We start from the raw sequence: 15,681 nt of genomic DNA, 5'->3' as shown, positions 1-15,681 counted from the left end.
TTTTTAATCTTATGAGTTTCAATTAGATAAAATTTATTGAATAGCTTAGAGGGTTCTTCCTCACCCCCAGAAAAAGCATATTATTAACTTCACTGTAACAATATAGCATTATTAATGGTATATTGTTACAGTGAAGAATTCATTGAGTTTCTATTATTATTAGAGGTAGCAAAATGATACAAAAAAGTCAACATATGCAGCATCAGCCAAAAAAAAAAATCTATCCACATTATTTGTATTAATAATTTGTATAATCCAATAATTTTTCTATTCCTCAAGTCTTCCTTGGTAAAAGTACCTTTTTGAACCCTGACTGATCTTGTTGCACTACTTTGCATTGCTTTCAAGAGATCCATATCCTTTCTAAAGTGAGGTTTCCAGACCTGTATGCACTACTCAAGGTGCAATTTATTCATTGCCTTATACAAAGGGATAATCACCTCTTTGCCCCTGCTGGAAACGTTCTGGTATATCATTGACAGACCCCCCCCCCCCATGAACTCTTCTAGCAGCCTGTCTGCACTGGTCACAGAACTTCATGTAGGACTATACAATTACCCATACATCCTTTTCATTCTCTGCTAACAAGATGCATTACCTTGTATTTATCAGTACTAAACCTTAATTACCACTTTTCAACCCATCTCCCTAATTTATCCAGTTGTACTTGGAGTCACACACCCTTATTATTGTCATTAACTACACCTTATTATTGTCATTAACAGTTATACTTCATAACTGTTTTGCATCACTCGGGTACCTACCCACCCACCGAAAGGTCTGGGTGGTGGTATCCATCTGAGAATAAGTAACATCATCTTCTCCTCAGGTGAAGCGTTACTTATTCAAAATAGTGCAATATCATGGCAACTCGTTGTGAAGGTATTCACAATATGAGATATAACTTAAAACGATGCCGCTTTGCTAATATTCTGTTCATTCAGATTTGGCTATGTATTATTGATGCTTTCACGCTATACTTATACATAGACTAGACTTTTCCATAGCTTGAGGCTTACACCCTAAACTCTTTATAGTTTATATACTATACTGAAAGATTAATAAAGAACTGGACTAATATTTTTTGCAACCAGATGATGTCGGTGCACAATGCAGTGTATTGCAAGAACTTCGGGACATACTTCCTTTAGGTGGACTATAAAACCTTTAACTTCCAACAGTGAAGGTAGCACCATCAGTGGCACAGGATACCAGATTTTCCGATGGTACTTGTTTTTCATCAAACCTAAACCTTTATAGTTTATATACTATACTGAGAGATTAATAAAGAACTGGACTAATATTTTTTGCAACCAGATGATGTCGGTGCACAATGCAGTGTATTGCAAGAACTTCAGGACATACTTCCTTTAGGTGGACTGTAAAACCTTTGACTTCCAACAGTGAAGGTAGCACCATCAGTGGCACAGGATACCAAATTTTCCTATGGTACTTGTTTTTCATCAAACCATGTTTTTAAAGCAGCAAAAATGGATGCTCTAGTACAGTCAGTTTCTATAGATTTTACAAACATCATCGAAATAATGAACATATGCCACTAGAAGGGCCTTATTGTAAGTAACTGTGGATTCGTCAATCTGAATAGAAAATTTTCTCATTTTTAGTTTGTGAATTAGCTGCTCTTCAATGTTAACTTACATCTCATTGATTCATCTTCGAATTGAATCATTGCTCAATAGCAATGCTTTTAAGATACTGGAAGGATTTTAATTAGTCTGTAATGCAGATCATATCATAGTCTCAGCAACTGTATGAGCACTACCAGTTCTTGCAATGATTTCTGCAATTTTATAAGATGGCATCATTCCATCGTCATTTGTTTGTGTGTTCTTCTTAAATAAGGAACTAACAGTGTTACTTTGCTCAAATTCTGTTTTAAATTTTTAAAATATTCGATATGTTTACCAACTTTATCAGGATGTTTCCTTTTTAAGTGGTCTAAAAGTCTTGATGGTTTCATAGCATAGCCTCATTTAATAAAGAACTATTACATATAAGATACATAGGCTGTCTTGAGTCGAATGGGCTTTCAATAAAACCATAAGCTTCCATAGATATACCAAAACCATAGATATTCATCCAGATACTGTTGACATTTTTTCTTTTCAGCACTTGACATGATTGATGATGGGTTGAATAACTACAAAGAATTAAATAATAAAATACAAACTATTTTTATTTAACTCTCATAGCCCAGGTCACCCAAAAGCACTGTGGATCAAGAAGAATAAACAACTTCCACAAGGAAACAATAAATCAATACTAATTGTTGCTTAGAAAGTAGAAACAATAGACTGAAACATTTCCTCATCCCATCCCATCCCTGCCTCATATATTGACCAAAGAAACAAAAGAATAAATAAATCATGCCCACCATGTGTTTCCACCAAGGTCGCAGCTTTCGGAAAGAAGCAAATGCCAAGGATTGCAGAGATATTACCTCTGTAAGCACTTAAGCATTTAATGCCTGTGAAAACCAAAGATGGTTGAATTAAATCACGCCCACTATCTTTGTTTTATCAATTTTTATCACTAACTCCTGTTAAAAATCAGTTGTCTCAGAGGAAAAGAAAACCCAATGAGAGAAATTAAATATTAAGGAATAAGATGTCATTGGGTAGGGTTGAACTTTGGAGAACCACAAACCATTGTAATACCCACGATTCCCCCCCCCAATCAATTTTCACTCCTGTTGAGAATCCCTGGTCTAAACCCTTAGTGATTTGGCAGAATAGTTTAAACTTAAGTGTGGTTTTTTTTTTTTTTTTTTAATCCCTTTTTATTATTTTTTTTATCCTTTGATTATTATTAAACTTAGTGTAGTTTGTTGTTTTTTTTTTTCCCTTGATTATTTATAATCGCCCCATGCATTTTTATTCTCTGTCACTTCATCAGTTCATTTTATTCCAACTATCCTTAGTTGGAATAAAATCTTAGTAACTTTTCTGAATGGTTACTTTTCTGAATGATTCAGAAATTTTCTTTCCATTTAGAATTTGCAATTGGTAACATCATCAGTTGCATGTAACCACTGTTATCATTTTAAAAATGAAAAATACCTTCCCTTTATCACTAAATAGTTGTTATATCTTTAAGTAAATAAATCCCACATCAGTAGATTATGATCACTGCTACTTATTCGTTTTATGCCTGAAGGGTCACTGCTGATAACACCACTCTGCATGGTTTTTGATGTTTGCAAATTAATAGCTGTTTTTAACTCAGTTTTTTTATGTTGATTTCAGAAATTTTCATTTTTTTTCTATCATGTATTATTGAATGTATTAAGTTAGAAGTAAATGCTGGGAATTTGAAAACTAAACCTTCACATGTTAGCAACACTGCCTTCAGTCATTTGTTTCTTGATCTTCAGAGCCCCATGCAGCAGTGTTTATCTGTGGGATCTCCATTTAATTTTGAATTTATTGTGTCAAACTTATGCCGAAAAGTGAGTAAAATTCGCAAACTGATCAAGGACCAATTTTTTAAGAGAACTATAAATAAAGGAGAAAAACTGGGGTGGATTGGCTTCAGACCTGTTGAAAACTTCTTAGAGAACAACAAGGATCCAGACTATATGAATATAGTTGAAAATATGTTGGCAAATTTCAAGAAGCTGGGCTGCAATATGAATGTAAAAGGTACATTTTTTACACTCCCACATCAACTACTTCCCACAAAATCTAGGAAGTGTTAGTGAAGAACAGGGTGAGAAGTTTCACCAGGTCATTAAAGACCTGGTGATGGGAGTAACAGGGGGAGGTGGAATGTCAATATAATGGCTTACTATTTAGAAGGATCTGCAAAAAACAAAGAAACGAAAATTTGACTCATCGCAGATCAGTTATTAAAATGAGAGGTGCGTGGACTTTTTACCACACTGCCCTTTTTAATAGTGTTTTCAACATGAATTTAAATATAATAGTCTGGTAAAAGTAGCATTTTGTTATAATTTCAGTGCACACATTCTGCACTGAAATAACAACAAAATGTGCTGCAGCCTAATTTGCTGCACCAGCCAAAATTAATAAAAATTTGTGAAAAATCAAATTTTCTTTCTGATTTTTGAAGAAGCCCAATGTCATGGAAACAAACAAAAGTCATTTAAATCAACATTAGAAAATGATTCAGAAACACTGTTTTCTGAGAAAATATCAGTGATTTTTTTTTTTTTTAACAGAGTAGTGTAATCAGCTCAAGAGTGTTGCTTTCTCTTCTTATCTCTCCATATCTGCCAACTCACTGGATTTAAGACAGAGAATCTATCTTTTTTACTTGATGTGACCCTTCTCCATCTTTTTGTAAAAACTCGGTTTTTTCTAATTTTTTTATTTATTTATTTTTTACAAAAAAACAATAAACAATGTCAAAATGAGATTTTTTTTAAAAAAAAAAATTCCTGAATATCTGCTTATTGTCATTAACGAATTGGCCATCAAGTGTGCTGTGGTTGTCTATGTCACAAAATAGAAATGTGGGATAATAGCATTGTTCTGTAAGATCAAAAAATACAATGTAAAATTTCAGTACACATATATGCAAGATTTTCCACATGTAAAATCTGGAAAAGGTAATATATATACTTGCTTTGTGTACTGTATTTAAATATGATTTTTCAATTTCAAGAGATGGGAAACAGAATATAAGCAGACATTTGCAAACAAACATTACAGTGTGCAGTGCATAGCAATAAATGCAAAAATAGATGTGGTATTTTGTAATGATGATGTCATAAGTCTTGAATGTTTATCTTAGATGGATTCTTATTCTGAGTTGCTGGTCATGCAAATGCATTGTTAAGAAATACCTTTCCCAATAGTGATATAGCAAAAAAAATGTTTGTGAAAACACAGAAACAATAGGCAGTGTTAGCGGAATGGCACAGATAGGGAAAGAAGGGGTAGCAATGTATTAGAAGTCCAAAACTAAGACTAATGCGGCACCAGCCAGAAGAAAAAGTAAAATAATAATAATTAATAAGAGAAAAGGAAATGGACAACCTATGCATTTCCCTCCTCCCATAAGTAATTATCCAGCTGACCTTTGAATTTCCCCAAACTATCAGCCTCTACCACCCATATAGGTAACTTATTCCAGTAATTTATAATTCACTGGCTAAAATAAAACTTCCTGCAATCCAGTCTAAACATCTCCATCTGTAACTTGAAATTATGGCCCCTAGTTCTAGAATCATTTATAACCGTGAAAATTTCATCCTCGTTCATTTTGTTTATGAATTTCATAGCCATGCATTTCATGACCTTGGTCAAGTCTCCTCTAAGTTGCCTAGTTTCCAAGCTCTGCAACCCACATATTCGAAGTCTTTCTTCATATGGACGCCCTTTTGCCTATCTCACCAGACGAGTTACCCGTCTTTGGACCCTTTCAAGAAGCACAATGTCTTTCATTACATGCAGTCTCCATACTTGAACACAGTATTCCAAGTGTGGTCTAACAATAGCCTTGTATAACGGGATTATAGCATCCTTATCTTTACTAGCAAATGTTCCATAAATCATCGATAGGACACCATGGGCCTTTCTTGCTACCTGTCTGCAATGCTTGGAGAACTTCATGTCTGACCATATCGCTACTCCCAAGGCCCTTTCTTCCAGGTGCCTCCGTAGCCAGGTGGGAAGGAGCAGCAGTGCGTAGCACATGCTTCTTGATTAGACCGGGGTTCGAGCCCGTCACCACCAAATACGGAGGATGCGGAAAGGTCAGGGAATGACCACCGCATATCCCGGAGCAATATGGCCTTAGTTGCTAATGCTCCTAAAATAAAACCAAACAAACAACATCCCTTTCTTCCACTACTGACTTTAGTTCAACTCCACCAAGTGTATAATTTATTTTGGGGTTGCTGTTCCCCAGGTGTAAGACCTTGCATTTTGCTGAATTAAAGAATAGCTGCCATTTTCTGACCATCCCTGAAGTCTGCTTTGGTCACTCTGAAGAAGCTGTGCTTGGTGGTGATCATTAACTACTCTACCGATCTTAACATCATCTGTAAATTTAGACATCACTCCCTCTATCCTTTCATCGATGTCATTTAAGCAAATAAAAAACAACAATGGTCCCAATACTGATCCTTGGGGAACCCCACATCTTACATTAACCCAATCTGAAGAATAACCATTTATCACAACCCTCTGCCTTCCCCTGAACTTTTGTGTTGTGTGTCCTCTGTATCTATTGTTCTATCTATTTTACCAGTTTTGGCAATTTTTTTATTTTTTACTTTTTAAAATTTTTATTTTCTTCTGCTTAGGATCAGCATTTGGGTTTATTTATTTTCCAAAATGATAAATGAGATCCCCCCCCCCCAGGCATGATAATTTATGCTTGAAATAAGGATCTCTAAGTCAAGTGAAAGTTTATTAAGCAAAACATGAAGAGCTGGAATAGAGACAGTATGACAGGCTTGAGTGATTTGCAAAGGCATGAATCTCTGAATTTCTTTTGGGTGTTTTCATATTGTTACTTTCATAACTTCTTTGTATAATAGATGTTAATGCCTTGCCAGTAATACTCAACTCGGTTCTGAAGGTATAATCGTGGCATACAAGTTTCTTAACTTTATCTTTAATATGAAGAACGTGATGTGTAAAGTTGAGCTTTTCACCAGTTATAATAATATTTATTTATTAACAGTTATTTAATAGTAGGCCATCTGTTTTGGTTTAAGTTTCTCCTTGAAACATTACATTACTCTCTCTCTCTCTCTCTCTCTCTCTCTCTCTCTTTGTGTGTGTGTGTGTGTGTGTGTGTGTGTGTGTGTGTGTGTGTGTGTGTGTGTGTGTGTGTGTGTGTAGAGAGAGAGAGAGAGAGAGAGAGAGAGAGAGAGAGAGAGAGAGAGAGCACGAGAAACTAAGTTTGTTCACAGAATTTTGGTATGCAGTTCTTTTAAAATGGCAGTTGAGTTATTTTCTATTTCAGATATGGAAGAGCCTTTCACTGTAATTAGTAGGTTGTCTGTGTACATTATTTCCACACTGTCATATTTTGTCTGCAACCATTCATCAAATACTATATTCCATTCATTTGTTAAGGTATTTTAACTCAGTCTACATAAAAGAGAGTATGCTTCTGAGCTTTACAAGTGTTAGCTCTAGTCTAACTGACTTCTTCATTATATGTAACTAAAAACATTTTAAGAGCTCTTTTAGTAACTTTATTGTTCTCATTGAATAAGTTTACCAACTCAAGCTTAACTTTTTAATTGTTTTCTTACAATCTCTACTGATGGGAAGAGAGGGATTTCTTATCTTCCAGAGTAATAAGTTCAGGGAAAAGATCCTTTGAAGGTATCGTCAGAATTTTTTTTTTTTTTGTTAGTTGCTGGCGCATCAGCTTCGATGGCTATAATGCACCTCCCAAAGTTTTTGTATTTTACTGTGATCCAAGCCCGAGGCGAGATTCGAATCCGCGACCTTTGGGTTGCCAGGCAGGCACTTTATCCACCTGGCTAGCCTGGTCGGCTCATCAGAAATGCTCTCTGAACCACTCATTTTGTGTTCTTAAGAAACCTTTCCATTAAATATGCTAATTATTGGCTTCATGTATCCATTAAATATGATAATTATTGGCTTCATGTATGCAAAATTCAGAATTAGCATGATGATAATTATTATTTTTAAATTCACTTTTGGGACATTGTTTCAGATTTTTAGTTGTATGAACCCTCCCCCCCTTTCCTCTTTTTATGCTGTGGTATAAGTTAGGTATTGTTCTGTATTACTCCATTATTAGACCTTAAATTTTTCCAGTCCTAGTGAGAGCTTGAGGTTTTTCTTTTAAATATAACGATTTACTTATTTTACAGTAATACTTTTTTTGAATAATATATGGAGCACCCTAGATTCAGGGAGATACACCCATTTTTGACTGAAAATGTCTTCAGAATAGTGGGGAGAGTTTTATGGCCCAGCAAGTCAGCTGACCATGCAAGAGGAATAGATTTACTGACCGTGCGGGTGAAACACCTGCTCTAACACAGGTCAAAGGATATGGCAAGTGACTTTATGGCAGACATAGTATATGAGCATGGCAGTAAGGCATAGAAGAAAAAGTATCTTACTATTGATGTTCTGTAGTGAGAATCAACCTCAGAGAGAGAGAGAGTAATGTCCTAATTGAAAGTGACTACACATCATTCATACAAAAGCAAAGAACTCCAGAAAGAAACATTCAATCACTAAAAAAAGCAAGGAAAAGCAGGAGCACAAAAACAGAGGAACTACACTACACTTTTTTAAAGGGATTCAAAGAGCTTCTAGGAAATTTTATAAAGAAACACCAGTTTAACTTGGTCTGGGATTTATAGATTAGTTTTGTTGGTTATAAGTTTCATAAGTTGATGTCTCACCTAAAGCTATTTGAAATTAATCTGTCTTCAGAAATACTCTGGAATATGAGTATACTTAATGTAACTGGTCTGTGGTCATTTAACTGATGATTTATAGTTGTATGCCTCAATAGCCTGGTTGCAAAGGTGGGGGGGGGTTGCTTGTCAGTTAATGAGGTAAGAATTAGCTTTATTTTTATGTTTTAATAGTTAATTTTAAATATTGAAATGTTAACTTATAGAAAGGCACTTTGGAACAAAGTGCCTTTCTATAAGGCACATATACACACTTTTTTACAGAACAGAAAGAAATATTTTGTGTGATAAAAAGGATAACTGTGTGAATGACCTCACAATTAATGAATTGCAATGAATTTATAAATTCACTGAAATTCATACAGTTATAGGTAGGATAACAAATTTCTAATTCTAATGAGGTAAGAATTAGCTTTATTTTGATGTTTTAATAGTTAAATTTTTCAATTTTAATTATTGTAATGTTAACTTATAGAAAGGCACTTTACTGAATGGGAGACACTTTATTACAGAATAGAAAGAAATATTTAGTATGATAAAAAGGATAACTGCATGAATGACCTCACAGTTAATGAATTGCAATTGCAGTGAATTTATAAATTCATTGAAATTCATGCAGTTATAGGTAGGATAACAAATTTAGGTTCAAATTTTGGAAAACAACAAGTAGGGCCATACTGATCTATTTTCCAGGTATCCTTCCTGTTACAAATAAAATAATGAAAATAAGAATTCCTTGGACTTGAATGTTTAGTTTTTTTTTTTTTTTTTCCCCAGGATATGATCCCTGTGGTCTGTTCCTATCTGTAGAGAATGGGCTGGGCTGAGGAAATAAATCACAAAGTGCAGTAGCCAAGCAGTTAGATGGAGTTTTATGACATGGTATGGAGTCACAGTCAGATTGATGAAGTGCCAATTGTAGGAGGCTATCTGCCTTGCCATTAACTGTTAATTGTTTATAATTATTACTGGGAATTTGTTGGTATTTTTTGAAAAATCAATAAAGTGAGTTGGAGTTGGATACCTCCCTTTGTTTTTGCTAATTTTAGGAATATATGCTAACTTTTATGATCTAGGCCTTCTTGAAGTCCTCCTGCCATTCCATACAATATGCAGAATTTTGAGGCATTCTAAAATGTATCCCTCATCAATGCACAGTCCCATTGATCACATTCTGAAAGAAAGCTGAACATACAAATCCTAGGAATTCTAATTTTTATTAATTTTTGCCACTTTAAGATCTGGAAAACAGATTGAAACATATGATTGTTTGTTTTATTGAACAAAATTTGACCTATGTATAACTGCACCAGATTCAAAATGATTCATAAATAAAACTGAATTGTAGTTCTTCTGACCAATTACCCATTTTATTAATATTTCATTCTACTCTGTTTCCCACACATCAAACTGTCTTTTTATTAGTGATTTATACCTGCATGTTTTAACATCTTTCAACATGAATACAAATCATATATTATATTCTAAAGCTTTAGCTTGTTATAGGATAAATAACAAGTATATATAACAACTGGAGCTACTATATCCTATAACAAGCTAAATCCCATATCCTGTATACACTACATCCTATATTTTTTTGTAGAAATTTTTCTCACTTTTAATCAATAAACCGTTGTTTTTTCACATGGGAAAAGTTCACCTGTTTTAATTATATTTATAGTTATTCTGCCATTTAATGTACTTTATAAATCGAATAATAATTATCAGATTTATGTTTCCTGTGGTGAATTACTCCCACATTAATTACTTTATAATTTTAAGTGATTTTGTATTGAAAGAATTTGTTCTAGGCAATCTATTATACTTATTACAAAATAAATATCTAGATAAGTAAATTACTCATTTTCCTTCTCCCCTTTTATCTTTCTTTAGGTTAGACTATGGCGGACCTTCTCGAGAATTCTTTTTCCTCCTTTCCCGAGAATTATTTAATCCATATTATGGATTATTTGAATACTCTGCCAATGATACATATACAGTTCAAGTGAGCCCAATGTCTGCATTTGTGGATAACCAGCATGAATGGTTTCGCTTTAGTGGGCGTGTTCTTGGGCTCGCATTGGTTCATCAATATCTCTTAGATGCATTTTTTACACGTCCTTTTTACAAAGCCCTCTTACGAGTGTAAGTTTTTTTAATAGCGATTAAGTTCTGCAGTTAAGTTTTTGTTCTTTAAATGGATTTGAGTTACAGAAGTATGTTGTGATTCAGTTTCAACCTTACTATAATGAATTTAAATAAAACAAACCATTACAATATGAAACAAATTTGGTTATGTTGAATTTTTTATGTTTCTCTCTTAATGTAGCTGTCCTAAACAAAATTGGTTTTGTTTATACAGCATGATATTTGGGAGGGATCTCACAAGGGTTCTGAATGCATATAAATATATATATTTTTTTCATTTAGTTTCAGATTATTATGGCTGCCATCTTGAGGTTATTGTTTTCTAAAAAGTCCTGCTATGTCTGCAGACACGGCTATAGAACAATTATATTGTATATAGTAGTCAGAGGAAAAATTTTTTAAAAAAATGAAAAATATGTCAAAAATTTCCCTGACTTGCATATTAAATGAGACACTCTCAGAGTATTCCCTTTGAGTATTAGTACACTATTGAACTATTACTCAAGGATTAGTAGTCCGAAATCTGTTTAAATCGTTATTTAAAATTTCCTAACAGCTTCCGTGTGAAAGGTTTAAAGCTTCTTTAAGTTTATCAACAATCACATGGTGGTTCTGATGCAAGTGCTGCCTAGTCATTTCAGTTTTATTTTTGCGTATAGGAGTAGGTAAAGATCTTTCTCTTTTCCTCTTTGAATCTATGATGCCATTCAAACACATGAATCATTCAAAAACGTTGTGCGCATTTTGTTTCGGTTGAAGATTTATACTTTCTGACGCTTTCTCTACCAAAATGCACACCTTGTTTTACTCAGTGTTTTTGAATCAATATTTTCTGTTTTCACAGAGTAATTGCATGAAAAACTTGACAGGTTTAGTGTACCAATTTGTTAAACTTTTAGTGTTCTCTGGCTTTCCACTCTTCACAGGTGACACTCCTGTTTTGTAATATTAGTATGAGATAGTAGTAGTAGTGGCATGTGATGCAAGAAAGCAAGTGTATGAGCTTATGCAGCATCAGCCAAAAAAAAAAAAAAAAAACACACACCATTCCCTCCAAATGCCTGTCCAGTTCCTCCGTAAATTTATTCAACCTATCAACTTCCACAACGACAGATGGAAGTTTGTTCCAGCAATTAACCACCCGCTGGCTAAAGGCAAATTTCCGCACATCTATTCTACATCTGTCTTTTCTTAATTTGAATTTATGCTCCCTTAGGTTCGTAATCTGAACAAGTGGAAGGATCCCATCAGAATTCAGCGTGCTCAACCCATTCAAGGCCTTATACACCTCAATCAGATCACCGCGCAGGTGCCTAGTCTCCAGCCATTGCAATTTGCAGAACTTAAGCCTCTCTTGGTAAGAGGGCACTTCATTCCCCTCACCAATCTTGTTGCCCTTCTCTGTACACGCTCAAGTAAATCTACATCCTTCCTAAAATGAGGCCTCCAGACCTGTACGCAGTACTCAAGATAATGAAATGCAGCAAATCATGCTATGTTTATTAACTGCACCCATTGTATAGCCAGTCTGAGAGCCTTCTGACTGTGCCACATATCCTTTAAGGCAGAAAAGATGATATTTCTGTACATGTAGATAATAATGGTAGGCGATTGTTTACATAGACAATCTGAGGTTTTACTTCATAGTTTTGAGATGACATTGGGAAAAAGTTGTGAGATAGGACTGAATTTGAAATCATCTGGAATCATAACTTCATGATAATTTTGTAAATCAATCAGTTTAGCTCAGGAGAGATTGGGAATTAAAGTTCTTAGCTCTCTATAGAGTCCTGAAAAGTCTGCAGACACAATTATAGAAGTTGCCATCTTTTAAGGGGACAAAACATTTTTTTTCTTTTAAGAAAACTCTAAATATGAGAGGTATTAGAACCTGTAGTGCTTAGTACCATGCTTGAGTTGAAAGTATAGAAAAAAAAGAAGATATTTGTTGACCTTAGACTTGAACTTTTGTGGACTGTAATTTTTAGGAAATACATATGAAGGAAAGTTGTCCCAGAAAACGGCAGTTGAATGAATAAACGAGGAAAATGAAAAGTTGGTTCTCTGAGTTTGAAGTTGGACAGTAAATGAATATTGGCTGGTGGCGGCACATGTTCAGACTGTTTTGAAAGAGAGAACGGGAATTATAGAAGTCAATTCAGAAGAATTGTGCCCATGGAAGTATCTGAAGAAAAGGCATGCAGCAGAAACAGTATGTCTATGAGACAGAGAGTGGAGAGACTGTTAGAGAGGAATCATTAATTAACCTAACTGCCCTTTTCTGAATGGGATCTAGAAGCCTGGTTTTGGGGGCACTGCCCAAGATGTCGGAACAATATTCCATGGTAGGGCAGATTTGCGATTTGTACAGAGTGAACAGCTGTTTGGAAGAAAAGTAACGCCAAGAGCGAAAGAGAAAACCAAGTTTTTTAGATGCAGAGGAAGCAATATTTGTAATGTGCTTGTGCCAAGAGAGATTAGAAGTCAGGGTAATCCCCAAAAGAGATATATCATTTTGCCTAGAAATTGGAGTGTCACCAAAGATAAGCATAGGAGCAGAAGAATCCTTTTTGCGAGATATAAGACAGGACTGAGTTTTAAAAGGATTGAAATCAACTAAGTTGCCTTTGCCTCACTGGAGAGTTACCTGGAGATCGGCATGTAAGGAATTGGGAGCGGATATTCGATAAGTTGAAGCTGATTGAGCAGGGCAAGCTGATGATAGCACATTGCATTCCACTTTCCATTTTTTCAAAATGGAAAGTGGAATGCAATGTGCTATCATCAGAAAAACTATGAATAGGATTTCCAGTCATTGGAAGAAGGTCATTAATATATACAAGAGGAAAAGAGTGGGTGAAAGAACTGAACCTTGGTTCAGTTCTTTCACCCACTCCACCTACCATCACCCTCAGTGTGTGATTAGAGAGAAAACTGGATAACCAATTACAAAAAACAGTTGGCAAACCATAAGATGGAAGCTTGTTTAGAAGACCTTTATGTCAAACACGATCGAAAGCCTTTGAGATGTCAAGAACAACTGCTTGTGTTTCACCAAACTTTTCCATTGAATTTGTCCATATGGGTAAGCCAGAATATCACCAGTGGATCGACACTGATGGAAACTATACTGCGATCGTTGAACAGACGGAAGGTTTCTAGATAGTTTAAGAGTTGGCGGTTAATTGATTTCTCCGTTACTTTAGAAAGAGTAGAAGTAATTGAAATGGGACGATAATTGGATGGTAGGGATTTGTCACCCTTTTTAGGAACTGGCTGGATATGAGCAAATTTCCAAGTAACAAGAAAAACACCTTTGGAATAAGAAAGTGAAAAGGGCAGCAAAGAATAGGAGTAAGTTCAGAAGCACAGGTTTTGAGAACAAGTGGAGAAATACCATTAGGACCTGGAGCTTTCTTAGGCATAGAGATTCGTCAAAATCCTTTTGACAGAAGACCACAGGAGGCATTGAATGGAGTGTGTTGGGAATAATGGGAAGTGTTTTACCAAGATCATTAATACATGAGTTGGAAGAAAAAATGGGATGCTAGCAAGTCAGCTTTATCCTTTTCTGAAGTGACAACAGAACCATCTGGTTTGGACAGAGGTGGGAGCAGAGATGGGCAAAAATTGCAGGCAGTAGCTTTGGCAAGAGACCAGAATGCTCGGCTACCATCAGGGCAAGAAGCAAGTTTTCTACTCTTAGCCTGTTCAAAATCTAGTTTGGACTGATTAATTTTGCTTTACAATTGTTACAAGCTTTGGTGTAGGCAGAAAATGAAACTGAAGAATTAGAAACAAGCCAATTACGATATGCAACATTCTTCTCTTGAACAGCCTTAGCACATTTATTGGAAAACCGGGGTTTAGATAAAGGACAAGATTTTAAAGTGGAGTGTGGAATAAAGGATTCCATTCCTACAAGAATAATTTCACTTACACAATCTGAGCAAACGTTGACATTAGAAGTTTTGAAACAGTAATCCAACCAAGGAAAAGAAGAAAAGAAATCTCCTGGGTCATCCCATTTTGCATTCTTGTAATGCCAAGCAATACGAGGTTGGGAATAGCCAAGAGATAAAGGCTCCATTGGAGAAGATACAATCACCAAGATTGTGATCTGAGGTGCCTAAAGGACCACCCACTTTGACCATGTACTTAGAAGGGTTGTTTGTGAGAAAAAGATCAAGCATGTTGGCTGTATGGTTGGGTGTTGTCTGGTATTCTTGTAGTAAATGAACAATCTGCACAAGGTCATTAGAAATTGCAAAAGCCTCGGCAACTCGAAGAGCTGGGTCGGTGTGATTAGAAAACGGGAGCCAGCTGGCATTGTGAACATTAAAATCACCAAGGAAAATTACCTCGCTGTTAGAAAAGTTGGACTGGAGAAAGTCAAGTTGCAAATAGAGAAAGCCAAAGAGCTCCAAGTAATTGGTGGAGTTGGGAGAACGGTAGAGACAACAGATGAATCTGACACAATGAGGTAGAGAGATTTTAAGCCAGAGTAGATCGAAAAGAGGAGATTCCAAATTACCAAGTCCCTGACAGGGAATATCGGAATGTACGTGCACAAGTACCACCTTTGAGGTGAAAGGACTTATACAGCGAATAATTTGGGCAACTGAGATGAGCAGTAGTTGAATCAACCGATAACTGAGATTTTGTCAGAAAAAGTACATGGGGTTTGGCAGACTGCAAGTGGAAATGAACATCATTGAGATTAGAATTGAGACCATGTATATTTGTGAAATGAGGTTTATATCTTTTTGCAGATAAGCTTACTCTTAGTTTGACAATTCATGGTGTATTCAATACTTAGAAAAATGGGGGGGGGGACATGCTGTATGAACTAATGAAATTTTTGGATATGGCATACACATGGTAAGAATATACCCAGATCCTTGACATAGCGTGGCGTCGACAATGCCCCCCCCTGCATACACACTACTTGGACTCCCTCCAGTCACTATCTGGCAGAGTAGAGGTAGCAAGATTATACACTAGCTGATCCGGAAGCCTCCTCGAGAGAGTTACCAATAGGTTCTGTCCAGTGTACTAACTAGCGGCCGGCCTGCGAACACCATTTTAGAGCTGTACCCTCAAAATGTAAGGAAGATTGGACCTTGCCA

The 15,681-nt window shown here is 35.6% G+C and overlaps 1 protein-coding gene across 6 annotated transcripts in view; it reads left to right on the top strand.

Moving 5' to 3' along the window:
- The window catches only part of LOC150090769 (E3 ubiquitin-protein ligase HECW2-like), a 518,151-nt gene that overhangs the window by 458,848 nt on the left and 43,622 nt on the right, over positions 1-15,681 (top strand). For 5 of the 6 annotated variants that reach the window (XM_090372567.1, XM_090372548.1, XM_090372558.1 and 2 more), the window contains one exon: positions 10,298-10,549. In XM_090372567.1, coding sequence (XP_090228693.1) covers positions 10,298-10,549 — 252 coding nt within the window. Of the gene's footprint in view, positions 1-10,297; positions 10,550-15,681 lie in introns of those variants that run through there. The other variant, XM_090372594.1, reaches the window with a different exon arrangement.

Source organism: Mastigoproctus giganteus, chromosome 1 (assembly GCF_048544385.1).
Source record: "Mastigoproctus giganteus isolate SK-2022 chromosome 1, ASM4854438v1, whole genome shotgun sequence".
NCBI classification, from domain to species: domain Eukaryota; kingdom Metazoa; phylum Arthropoda; class Arachnida; order Uropygi; family Thelyphonidae; genus Mastigoproctus; species Mastigoproctus giganteus.
The sequence above is the reverse complement of the archived record's forward strand: the minus strand, read 5'-3'. Positions and strand labels throughout refer to the sequence as shown.